Genomic DNA, 12,944 nt, shown 5'->3' with positions numbered 1-12,944 from the left:
ATTCTGAGGAGTAGAGACCCATCTGCCTGGGGGCAGGCTATGCAACTTTGGCGTTCTGTGCTCTGCTTTTCTTTTTCCGTTTTCTTTAGATTTTGCCTGATTGTTTCTATCTTGTGACTCTTGTTTTTAAGAATTCTCCCTCCCTCCCATTCCTTCCTTCCTTCCTTCCTTCCTTCCTTCCTTCCTTCCTTCCTTCCTTCCTCCCTCCCTCCCTCCCTCCTTCCTTCCTGTTTTATCTGATTGTTTTCGTGGTTTTCAGTAGAATTGGTCCACATAACCTAACCTACTAGAAATGAAAATCTTTCTTATTTGATCTTTAATAATCCCATGAGGTTCATTTGCAGATACACGACTGGGCTGCTTTAACCAAAAAGGAAACTGAGGCTGAGTGAAGTGTCGTGGTTGGTTTAAGATCATACAACTAAGTGGCACAATCTTAGGAACTCCTAGGTCTGAGTCTGCTTTTTTTTTCCACTCCAACTTTTGAGCCTTCTTCTACCAAGTATATTCTTAGAATTTTGAGTGAAACAGACATATGTTAAGGAGGTCTTCAGACAACATGTACTACCTTTTACAAAATTGCTTAGATCCTTGACTGATAATAATTAGATTGGAGCAACTTTTTCAGAGATGACATTTTAAATTGAAAACAATAATTGCTTTCTTTTTCTTTCAGCTGAAGTGAGTAGTGAATACAGTATGGACAAGGCAATGGTTGAATTGGCCATGATGGATCGGGAACTAAGCCATTACGTAAAGGCTGTTCAGTCTGCGATAAATCATGTAAGTTTATACTATTCACCTGGTAATACTTGGTTACAATTCATTGACCTGAAAACAGAAACACAAAATCAAAATTTCCTCCATCCTTTCATATGTCCTTAGCGTTACTGTAGCAGCTGTTAATTTCTTTTTAATTAAGAAGTTTATGGAAAAGGAATCGGAAGTGTTTTCCCAGCTAGGCCACCTAGGTTTAATTAGAATATTATGCCTTGGGCGCCTGGGTGGCTCAGTCTGCTCAGGTCATGATCTCACAGTTTGAGAGTTCGAGCCCCACGTTGGGGTCTGTGCTGACAGCTCAGACCCTGAGCCTGCTTCAGATTCTGTGTCTCCCTCTCTCTTTCTACCCTTTCCCCACTCATGTTCTGTCTCTCTGTCTCTCTCTCTCTCTCTCAAAAAAAAAAAAAATTAAACATTAAAGCATTTTTTTCAAAACATTAGAATATTATGCATTTTTTTGGTCTTGAAATCTTTAGTGTAAGCCTACTTTGAACGTGAGTAGATTTTTATAAAATCTAAAAACTGCATAGAATGTGCTTTTATTGTTATGTTTACTTCCGCACACGGTTTAGACCAGGCTTAGTTACTCCTTCTCTAGCTTTACCTCATATGCAGCTATTGTCAAATTCATAGGATCAGATAATATAAGAGAATTCTAGAGCGAGTTTAAAAATAAAGAAGGCTGACATTTTGGTTTTTCCAGGAGCCAAACTTATCTTTGTTGACTCCAGCTGTCACAGGAACAACACATAAGGCAGTTAAGGTGGGAACATAGCAACATCCGTTTCAGCAGTACCGGGTTGAGTAAGAAATGAGCAATATGATTGCAGTAATATTTCTGAGAAGTCCTTTGTCCTCTGAGCAGTGGAAACTCCCCTTTGAACTGATTTCAGATACCTGTGTAATAGGGTATCTGGTACTTCTGGTTTCTTTATTTGCCTTTTCTTACTTCTATCTATGGGAAAATTCCAAAAATCAAATATTTTATAAGATTGGCTACTATTCAGTGGAAGATACGTTTTTGAAAATAGTTTATTACTTAAGCTATAATTAAATGAGCATTGCATAGTTATATGTTCATAGTTCTATGAAGTTTTTAAAAAATTAAAAAAAAAATTTTAATGGTTAGTATTTAAGTGTAGTATTTGTGACTTAAGAATATCTCCTTTGTATCCAAGAAGTAGTAAATTCATTCAGCTTGTAAAAGTATGATGTTTCTTACCATTGTCGCTATGAGTACTGGGACTGGGAGTATTCCTTCCATAGGAAAATATGAAAGTGACATCACGTTGGGGCATCTGAAACTGGATAACAAAAAGCGCTTATTAGACCAGAGGTTTTCAACTCTAGCTGACCCTCAACCAGCCCGTTCCTATTCTAATGAGATTCTGATTTCATTTCTGGAGCAGGATTGGGGCACCAGTATATTTAAAAAAAACCTCATTCTAAAATGTATTCAGGGTTGGAGAACACTGACTTAAAAGAACAAGGCTGACTTTATAGACTAAATATATTTTCAACCAAGATCAGGGTTAGGCCTATTATATGGATCAATTCTGCTTTGACCCTTACATTCAGTGGAGGTTATTTGATCGGCCTTTCTATCTTTAACTTGGCTGTTGTGCAAATGTAATAGCACAGGGTACAGTATAGATAAGAAAATAGATTTTGGCAGTTAAAGAACTTAATGTGATTTTTTTCTCTGTTAAACTCTAGGATTCACAGATGTTTAAGGTGTTTTATGTAAAGAATTGACCTCTTCCTCCTTCATAAAGCCAAGTGACTCATTAAAAAAAAAAAAAAAAAAAGACAAGAAGAACGAAAAAAAGAAAAGAAACCTTCACCAATATTCATTCAGTAGTTAACAGCATTTCTTTTTTCTTGAGACGCTACCCTATTATCCCCACCCTACTAAACAGGAAAGATTATACTTTGAGTTTTACCCTACTTTCCAGCCCTAACCTTACACTAGATTTTGGAGCAACTTGGATTTAGTGATTCTGGTCTTTCATAAGAGGAGAAAACATGTTTTTTGTCTTTTTCTGATGCAAAGTGGTGCCCTCCACGTAAGTGTGATACAAGACCAAGAATCGCAAATCATATTTATGAGGTTTCCCTGACCTGAAACCATGTGGGGGCATAGCGGGGGATATGACCATTATTATTTTGAGGGAAATACTTTACACTTTATATATATGCTGTGTACTCCTTACATACTTGAAGTTATGGACATTGCCCTCTTACTGCTTTTTTTGGCAAGGAGTAAAGAATGAGCAGCACTTTGAGAGGGGCCAGAGTGGTGTGGCTCTTTGGGAATAGCAGTGGTCTAGGGATCAGAGACTCTTCCATCCATAGTTCTTCCATTTGCTAAGTTAGATCCTGAGTCAAGAAAGTTAACCTTTAGGAACCTCATGCTCTTCATCTATACAATTCTTGGCCTGCCTATTTCATAAGATTATTGTGTGAATCAAATTAGAGACTATGTGTCAAACCTTTGACATTCATAAAATTTGGTGGAGATGTAAGATACTGGGTTTGTGCAAACTCAGATGTCCAAACGTTCGTTTAAAAGGTGGAACAAGATCTTAAAGGCAAGTCGTGTTTCCATCGCTACATTTGCCAGAATTGCGATCCACCTGCTGGTCTTTCTGTTTGTGAATTTTCATACAGTTCTAGAAAGTTAAAAAAATGTCTTTACATCATCACAGAGTATTAGAGTTTATTGTTTAAATAGATGTCTCTCTCCTACTCTCACCTTCACAGGATTCTGAAGGTCATACACCTCTGAAAAGGTGTTAGAAAGTTTACTTTGGAACCTTTCAGGTGTGGATCCATTTGCCAACAGTCTCTGGGAAGTCCCTTTGGCACACAGCAGAAGCTCTCAGATTGCATTTCTTTGTCCTTGGAGAAAATAGAGCTCCTATGATCTACAATGCCTGAAGATGTTATTTAGAATCAGTATTTATTTCAGAGCTCTGAAACTTAAAAAAAAAAAAAAAAAAGACTTTGTCCCAGCTGGTTTATAGAGGGAATATTATGCAGTGATCCCTAAAAAAAAAATTTCACAGTCTGTAAGTCATTCATTAAAACTTTCGGGATAAATGGGTATATCGTCTAGCTGTCACAGCTCTTTAAAACATTCATGTCAAACCACAGAAAGTTGTGCATGAACTTCTGGGAGACTTTCAGTCATGAACCACACACGTGATGAAAGCTCTTTGAAACCTGTAAAATGGGACATAGACACTCATGGCACCGTTAACTTCTTTTACCACTGTGACGGCCAGGGGAAAACTTCCCTCGGTTTCATGTCGAGGACAGTGATGTTCTGAACATTATGCTTTTGATGACCTCATGTTTCTTCCCTTGATTTCTAAGCTTTTATTATTTGAGTACATTGAAGTATATTATTCTCATTGTTCTCAGAAATGGGCTTCTTGTTTTCAAACATTCGTTGAATAAATACTTACCGAGCACCTATGTGCCAGGCAGTTTAGGTGCAACAAGTAGGTCAGTCACCAAAGCCCACATGCCCACCACCTTCAGGATGTCTGAAGTCTAGAGAGAGGGACACACGTTTGACAAAGAGCAATACAAATCTTATTAGTGACTGGTGCTGTATACAACAAAGGGAAAATAAAGTGTTCAAGGAGAGTTCATAACTCAGGGGGCATAATACTGCTGAGTGGTTGGAGAACTCCTTCCTCAGGAAGTGGTATTTAATGTAAGATGAAGGTCAAGCGAGCCTCAGCATGGGGATCGTGATATATAGCTTCTCTGTCTTTGCGACTTCTACATGAAATGGAAGCATCTTTTTACTGGCTGTGTCAATGTCAAGAGTTTCAGACAGTTTGAGAAATGAGGCCAGAGAAAGCCTACTGCTTTATATAGAAAGTTTAAAGTATGTAGAGTACTGGTGTAACATACGTAAGGCTGGCCAGTGATTGATTCATCCACAGATAGGGGTGCCTACTATGAGCCAGGAACTGTGAGTAGTCATTCAAGCCATGGCAGCAGTTGATTTAAGAATAATTTTGTTACCGCTCTTCTGCTTCTCCGGCCATTTGACTAGTCGAGCAGGGGTCATCCCTCCCAAAGAGAAACGGTGAATTGGTTTTGAACAAACGCTGGTAATACTGTGCATCTCTGTACTGTGTATTTCAGTGCTTATGTGATTGTTTTAAATTAAACCTGTAGTCCCATCTTGGGGATTCAGATTCTAAAGGGTGGGAACCAGTTTAGTTCAAGAAACCTTCAGGTCCATTTTTCAGGTGTGTGTTTTTTCAAATAAGATGCTAGAGTCCAGCCGCTGTCGTGGGGGTGATCCTTGCAACTTTGTAACCTTAATTCTTCTGGAGAAAAAGGATGGGCATCACGAAGCTGAATGATAAACATCCTAACAGGCTCAGATGAGTTACTCACATTATTAGCAGTCACAGATTAAAATACACATCCACTGTTCTTTTCAATGAGCAATCCAGTCCTAGAAGCTTAGCGGACATGCACATTACACTTTGGTGTTCATGTTTTTGTCATGATGCTTCATTGTGTAATGTTACTTGAATAGACTTTCACTCTTTGTCTGATTTTACCTGTATGTTGTTCTTTTAGTGTGCTGCTTCCACATGTTTTAAACTAATATGGTGAGAGTCAAAAGGGTAGAAAGACACCTCATGTAAGCTGTTGAAACTAACACAATCTTAGATATAATAAAAGAACAAGGTGGGTCAAAGGTATAGCTTACCTCAGCCTTGTTATTATGCAACTACATGATTTAGAATGTTTTTTGACATATCACTTCCCTATGCCTTCTCACCCTTCACCTTTCATCAGTTTGTAAGCTTTGCCTTTTGTAAATCTTATTTTCAAGTTACCTTAACATCCACTACTTTGACGTGAAATCTTACGAGGTATCTTACAACTTGAGAGTTGCCTTTTCAGTTTAACCAGATTTGGGGAACATTCCCCACTTGCAAAGTGAATGTTTCATAGCACCTGAAGGAAGTTTCAGGCCAGAGGATGTAATTTATTAGCTCTGATCATCTACCGACCGAACATAAAAATGTACTCCACATTGTGAGTCATTGACAAAAAAAGAAGGGGAAGTTAGTTTGGGGGTTACAAAATTTGAAGACAGAAGATTCCTGAGCCTGAGAGAAATTACTGTTGTCAGCACAATAGCAGGAAGGTGAGAGATGACTGTGGAATTAGTGAAAATCTCTTGCAACCATTTGGGAAAGTACTGGAGAAGACCCTGTCTTCCATTCCCTGCCCACTATACTTGACACAACAAAATGGTGTGTGATCTTTTACCATTTTTCTTGTAAAAAGTTTCCTAATGCTTCATATAGAGCCTTTTGTCTATAGGAATATTGCCCAGGTGTGGGAGTTAAGCAGGAAAAAAAAAAGTTGGTTTTAGGTATTCACTCTGCAGCTACTTGGCCCAGAGTATGTCTGTTTCTTTGATTACTGGTAATTAATTTCTGTTCTAGTGCTTTAGAACTCCCTCTGCAGTTATTCCCAAATTATGCTAGTGTTTGGTAGCATTTTGTCTAATACACAGAGAGAGTGGTTAGATCTGGCTATAGTATTTCACTAATTGAGTTGCTTCTGTAGGAAAGAATCTAGATCTAAATCTTCTAGGTCACCAAGTGTTGTAGATGCTTTTTATGGGTGGTTTATAGAAGTCCACCTGAGTGTTTTGTAGGTATTAAGTGCTGGGTTTTATTCAAAATTATCAAATGTTTACACTCTACTTGGCGTTAATGTAAGTCTCTAGTGCAACATGTAAAAAAATTTTTTTAAAGTTTTTATTTATTTTTGAAGGAGAGAGAGACAGAGCATGAGCGGGGGAAGAGTAGAGAGGGAGACATAGAATTTGAAGGAGGCTCCAGGCTCTAAGCTGTCAGCACAGAGCCCGAGGCGGTGCTCGAACCCACGAACTGTGAGATCGTGACCTGAGCCGAAGTCAGACACTGGACCGACTGAGCCACCCAGGCACCCCTCTAATGCAGCATTTTTTAAAGTTTGCTCCATAATACTAATTAATCAGGATGTGAATAAGTATAATAGGAAAAAAGGATTTCGTGGTCAAATAAGTTTGGGGAATGCTTGATTAAAAGAATGTCCTTAAAGACTCCAAAGCCTTTAATGTGCTTTTATGTATTGTGATTCTCCAAAGGAAGTACATTTAGTAATTTCTTAAACTTCTTTAACTAGAAAATCCCATTGGAGGAAGAACTGATAATCTACAGAACCCACTTTGGGAACTGTTTCTATAGTGTCCACCTGCTTGTATTACAGAGGAGGCTAAGAGGTCAGCCCAGCAGATTGTGGTAATCTGTGGCATCCAGGGAACCGGGGAGTGCATCAAACTCCCTATCTGAAATTCTGAAACGGGCCTGGGAGGTGTTAGTGTGTCAGATCAGGAAAGGGCCAAGCCTCTGAAAAGACTACACAAATTATTCCAACAGCGAAATGGAGGAAGGAAAAGTATTTTTTATCTACGCAGCAATTGCTCGGCTATCGGTCTGTGAAGCAAACAAGACCCCTGTGTGGAGCATCGATTCAGGAGAGCGGAGGGAAGGAAATGTTTTTGAGGAGAGGAAGACAGGAGGGTACAGGGGAGGCGGAAGGAACATAGCAGCGATGTGTGCAGGGAAAGCAAGCAGGACTTTGAAAGACCTGGTTCACCACCCCACCCCAGTTAGACGCTGAGCATCTGGGCTGCAGTGGCCCCCACGCAGTCCTGGCAGCTAATTACTTGTGTCATTTAAATGACATGAGTGTTCTGTGATACAGCCACCTCCCGTTTTGTTTCTGACATCGAGCACAGCCCATCTGTAGCGTCAAACCCTTATTTTAGATAGTTTAGCTCCTTCCACACATATCAGACTTTTCAGCACAGTTGGTAAGTATTAAAGAGCTTGAGATTTAGGCCTTCCCGATTCTCTGGCAGTGGTGCTGGTGGGCCGGGAAAGGGCACGGGCAGGGGCCTGTGCTAATGGGCAGTGAACCGACAGGAGCAGCGGAAGAGAGGTGGGGAAATAGGTCGAATGGGGACTGGGTCACCAAATGTTAAGGTTCGCTGCAAAAGGAAAGCATTTTCTTAGCATGGAGCTGAAAGCGGTTGTTTATCAGTCTCATATTTCAGTGGTTCAGTTCCTGCCAGTATGCTTGGACTAATGAAGATCCGAAAGCCTCTTGACCTGTATATACAGAATTGCTAAAAATAATGTTAACAGTGAAATCATGTGGCAGAGACCATCACAACCTACTTCAGAAATTCAGAGTAAGGGAAAAGAGCCTTTGCTTTTTTTTTTCTTTTTTCTTTTTTCTTTCTCCTGGCTTTTCTACATTTGAGCCCCAAACCTCAGTTCCTTCTTAAAGTAGGGGTGCTAGTATTAATTAGTCCTAGAAAATGATAGCACGAAAGCACCTGGAATAGTTCTGGCATACTAATTTATAACCTTGCCCAGAGCGTTGTGTAAAGGAGAAGTCATTTCCTGTGATCAGATTTAAATAACATCTGAAAGGGAATTTTGAGTTAAAATTCAGAGAGGAGATGGGGCAGTAGAAAACCACTGGGGAAAGGCCAGAGATGATGTTCCTTCAGAGGTTGAAGGCAGGGCCTCTCTCCTTAGAAGGCATCTGGTGGTGGTGGGAACAGAGCCTGGGGTTGGAGGGATGTTAGTCCCCATGGTGGTGTGACCAGGAAGGGGTGGGCAGAATTAGGGGGCGGGGCCCTTGAGGAGGCCAGCAAGCAGCCTGGCATTGGCGGTTGAGTTCGAAGTTCTCTGATCACGAAGTCTATTTAACGTCTGTAGCAACAAGCTACAAGAGATTATACCCTAGTTAGTGGTGGTTGAAGCGGGGGTCACACTAGAGGTAAGAACCAGACAACTGAGTAAACACTTTGGTAATTCAGGACCAACTTGAGGTGTCTTCTTAGATAGCCAAAAATTACTTAAAGATGTAAGCAAGATAGTTCAATAAATAGCATAACTATATACCTGTGTGCACAGAGGAAGTCCTCGAGCTACATTTCCATCTTGAAGTCATTTGTGTTTACTTTATTAGTAGCACCCATTTGAAAAAATACCGGGAGAGAAAAATGCATTGGATTTATTGCTCTGATGCATTCTCTGCAAGTCGTCAGCTTTATTTCAAATGTGTGATCCCCATGAATTGTTGACAAGTGAGAGAATAGAAAGAGTGTAAGTGGGGAGAATATAAATGGGTTTCATTTTCTCAAGCTCTATGTGAGTTTGCAGTTGTATGGGTAAGGAAAAGCTTTCTTTTAGAAGTGGAGCCAGTGCCCAGTGAACTGTCATTGAGAGTCAACGGTCTTTTTAACTCTGTTCCTCTGAAAGCCTCCAGCTTCTCGCAGTAGTATCACTTTATCTTTCATTCTTTTGTGACATGGCCAACCTGATACTTCAACCACTGGAGCTTTTTGAATTTCATTTCTTTCTGCCTTTTTTTTTTCTTTTTTAGTTTATTTCTTTTGAGAGAGAGCATACATGCAAGCGGGGGAAGGGCAGAGAGAGAGGGAGAGAGAGAATCCCAAGCAGGCTCTGTATGGTCAGTGCAGAGCCTGACGTGGGGCTGGGTCCCATGAACTGTGAGGTTATGACCTGAGCTGAGATCAAGAGTTGATGATGGCTTAACTGACTGAGTCACCCAGGTGTCACCCTCTCCCCCCCCCTTTTCTTTTTGAAGGAAAATTTATGTCCCGTAAAATACAGCATTCTTTAAAATAGTGAAAATCCTGTGTTCATTTCTCATGGGCTAGAGTAATGCAGTCAGTTGTCATGAACAGTTTCTAATTATTTCTTCTATCCTATATTTCATCTTAAAATAATCATTTAGTTATCTTCCAGTAGAAAGTGAAATGCAGGAAGACTGAATCACTGTTACTTAAAATTGGACGCAGTGACCAGAAATAGTTTAATCTGATTGCATCACATGATTAATCTCCACGTCCTTGACTTCCTTGACGTCCAAGTCCTTGACTTGGGCTTGCTTTTTACCTTTCCCTCTGCTGACACCCAGGGTCTCACATGCTTCAGTGCCTGCCTTCTCAATGCCACAGCTATTCGTGGTCCTTGGAATGTTACTGGTACCAAGGAGCAAACCCTCTCCACCCATCACACTACACTCTGTCATCCTGAGGTTTATTTTAGCCCCCAACATTGTAACAGAAGCCAAAAATGTCACATGAAATACAAAATAGGAACTTTAAATGGGCTAAACCCTAGGCGTGCTTAGAGCGTCCCTCTTGCAAAATCAGAAATTAAATTTGCTGTGCAGTGTGGTTACACCGTGTTTTAAAAAGCCCCAGCAGAAACATTGCATGCTTAGTGTTTTCTTAGAAGAAGTTCTTAAGACATTACTTAAAGCACCTATAAATAATACAGATGAAATTAGGATATGTCCTACCACATTTTCTGTAATAGTGGTGAAATTGCTCTACCAGAATATGAAATTCAAGTGTTTTGTCTTTGTGGCGTAAAAATGTGTATGATCCCATTAACCGTGGTAAACTGTTCGGTGTTAATTTAATTGAATTTAATGAGTGAGTTTCCTTTGACGCCTGTCCACTGAAGAGCTGCGTGACCTTCAACAAGTTTGCAAAATGAACTCCATAGTACCTGTTCATTCCTATCTTAGAGTAATTCTTTGATTACACACTGAGATATAACATGCGTGAAAGCCCTGGCGAGGGCAAAGTGCTGTATAAAGGCATGGTCTTAGCATTGTCCTGTTAACTTTTAATTTCTTTCTCTTTCCACAAAAATGTCCACTACATGGTGATTTAAATGGGCGAACTCTTCTGAACTACCTGAACTGGGTATTAGTGGTGATGGGTGACTTATTTCCTCACAATTATTTTCCCATCCCACAGTTTAAACTGTGGAAGTTTTACATTTCACTTTTTGTCCTTAATTTAGTCATCTTTTTGGGTAAATGTTTATTTCTGTCTCCCCTCCCCGCCCACCTCCCAAGAGTTTTGCATAAATCTCTTGTAACAGTTCAACAAGTGACTCATGTAGATGGGGCTCGCTTAGTCCCTGAGTCACTTTATTATGAAACACTTGAAGTTGAGTATCTATATATAACAATGAGGAAATAATTTTAAACAATTTATAATGTCTGATCTGATAGTTTCAGTGACTAACTCATCAGGCAACAATGGAGAAGGAAATTAATGAAAATTCACAAAGCCAGGAAAAATTAGTCTAAGTAATTAGTCTAAATAAGTCACAGTCACCTTTACTTCCTTCTCCCCCCTTCCCTGAGCAGTTGGTGTTTGATTGATAAGCGTGTTGGGTTGGGAAATAAAGATCTGGCTTCTAATACTCTGCCGCGCTGTAACCTTGGAAAAGTCGTGCTAATTCTATACTTTAGCTTCCTCATTTCTAAATCAGAGTGATAATAGTATTTGTCCTGCATACCTCACTGGCTAGTGGTAGATAAAATGAAATTATAAACAGTAATGTGTTGTGGACCCCTCCCCCAAAAAGATGAAAGGTGATTATTCTATAGTTAACTACATCCTGACAGTCCCCGTCTGACATTTCATGTCTGAATGGCCACAGGACTAGAGTGACAGAGACTTCCTGATTCTGCCAAAAAGAATGGGAAGGGAGTCTCTGTTGTTAGCTCTTAGAGCTGGGAAGAGGAAGATCATTCCCAGTGTTTGGATTTCTGAATTGAATCATGGAACACCATCTCCTATACAAGTTACTGTTCCAGTCTAGACAAATTTTTAAGAAGGATTTAATCATCAGTAGTTCATTGTGATCCAAAGTCTATAAAACCGTAACAAAGCCCAATTGTAGTATGGGTATCATTTTATGATAAAAATGTCCTGGGGGCGCATTCGACTTCGGCTCAGGTCCTGATCTTGCGATTTGTGAGTTCAAGCCCCACGTCGGGCTTTGTGTTGACAGTTCGGAGCCTGGAGCCTTCTTCGGATTCTGTGTCTCCCTCTCTCTCTGCCCCTACCCCACTTGTGCTCTTTCTCTCTCTATCAAAAATGAATAAATGTAAAAATAAATAAATAAATAAATAAATAAATAACGTCCTGGAAGATTTAGCCTAAGTCTGGACGAGAATGAATTTACTTCTCTTGTGGCTTCCCATATTATTTGATATTTGCCTAGGGCTATTGATAGTTTGATTAAACCAGATTTGGAAGTGTCCCCTGGTCAGTCCCCTGGCCCCTGGACTAAAAGTCTGAAACCAGTTTCCTTTGCCCAGGGTGAAGGGTGAGAAGCCCTCTGGGCCCCTAGACCTCTTTAATGATCACAGCAACCCTCCAGGTTAGGAAAAGTAGATGTGATGGACCCTGAGCCTCAGGGAGGTTAAGGGACATGCTGAGGTCACATGGTTATTCTCAAGAGGTTATTCTGAACCTTGATATTTTTTGTTTTTAAGTTCTGTATGTTTACATAATCTCTACACCCCACATGGGGTTTGGACTCATGACCACCGAGATCAAGAGCCACATGCTTCTCCAACTGAGCCAACCAGGTGTCCCTGAATCTCTGTGTTTTGACCTGTAATTCAAGGTTATTGTCATGCTTCAAGACAGAGTTCATTGAGTTTACTCTGAGTTGTAGATTTCATTAGGGAGTAAGAGTGCTTTTGTCTAGTGCCATTTATAAAGTAAGCTTCTGATCTTACACCTGTCTTATTACCAATTTCCCAAAGGTAAAGTTTTGGAACATTTAGCGTAAACAAAAAGTGATGCTTCACACTGATCTGACATGGATAAGGGAGGGATTTTGTTAGTAGTGAAGAACTACTTGAGGAAAAGAATATTGTTATATGGAACTGTTACAGTAGAAAATAATTATGTTAGAAAAGACTTCATATTCTAACATTCTATTAGAAAAGACTTTAGAGCAACCAGTATTGATCTTTCTGAAACTTTGTGTCTGTTATATTTTAAAAGTGGCAGTGGTGTGAATATGAAAGAATTTTAGGGATTTGAGATAAAAATGGAGTAAATTTTTTGTTCTAGATTTTATAGTTTTTATATTTTTCCTAGTTTTTATAGATGCTTTATATTTGTATTATTAAAACATTCTGTCCTTTCCATAACAAAAGCAAACCTTGCCAACATTGCTCTCTTGCTTGCTCTGTGCCTCCCGGTG

The 12,944-nt window shown here is 39.8% G+C and overlaps 1 protein-coding gene across 4 annotated transcripts in view; it reads left to right on the top strand.

The window, feature by feature from the left end:
- Positions 1 to 12,944, top strand: part of NSMCE2 (NSE2 (MMS21) homolog, SMC5-SMC6 complex SUMO ligase) — a 213,861-nt gene that overhangs the window by 38,148 nt on the left and 162,769 nt on the right. For all 4 annotated transcript variants that reach the window (XM_027063925.2, XM_027063924.2, XM_053208210.1 and 1 more), the window contains one exon: positions 677 to 783. In XM_027063925.2, the coding sequence (XP_026919726.1) occupies positions 677 to 783 (107 nt within the window). The remainder of the gene's footprint in view (positions 1 to 676; positions 784 to 12,944) is intronic.

The sequence above is a fragment of the Acinonyx jubatus genome, chromosome F2 (assembly GCF_027475565.1).
Source record: "Acinonyx jubatus isolate Ajub_Pintada_27869175 chromosome F2, VMU_Ajub_asm_v1.0, whole genome shotgun sequence".
Lineage (NCBI taxonomy): Eukaryota > Metazoa > Chordata > Mammalia > Carnivora > Felidae > Acinonyx > Acinonyx jubatus.
The sequence above is the reverse complement of the archived record's forward strand: the minus strand, read 5'-3'. Positions and strand labels throughout refer to the sequence as shown.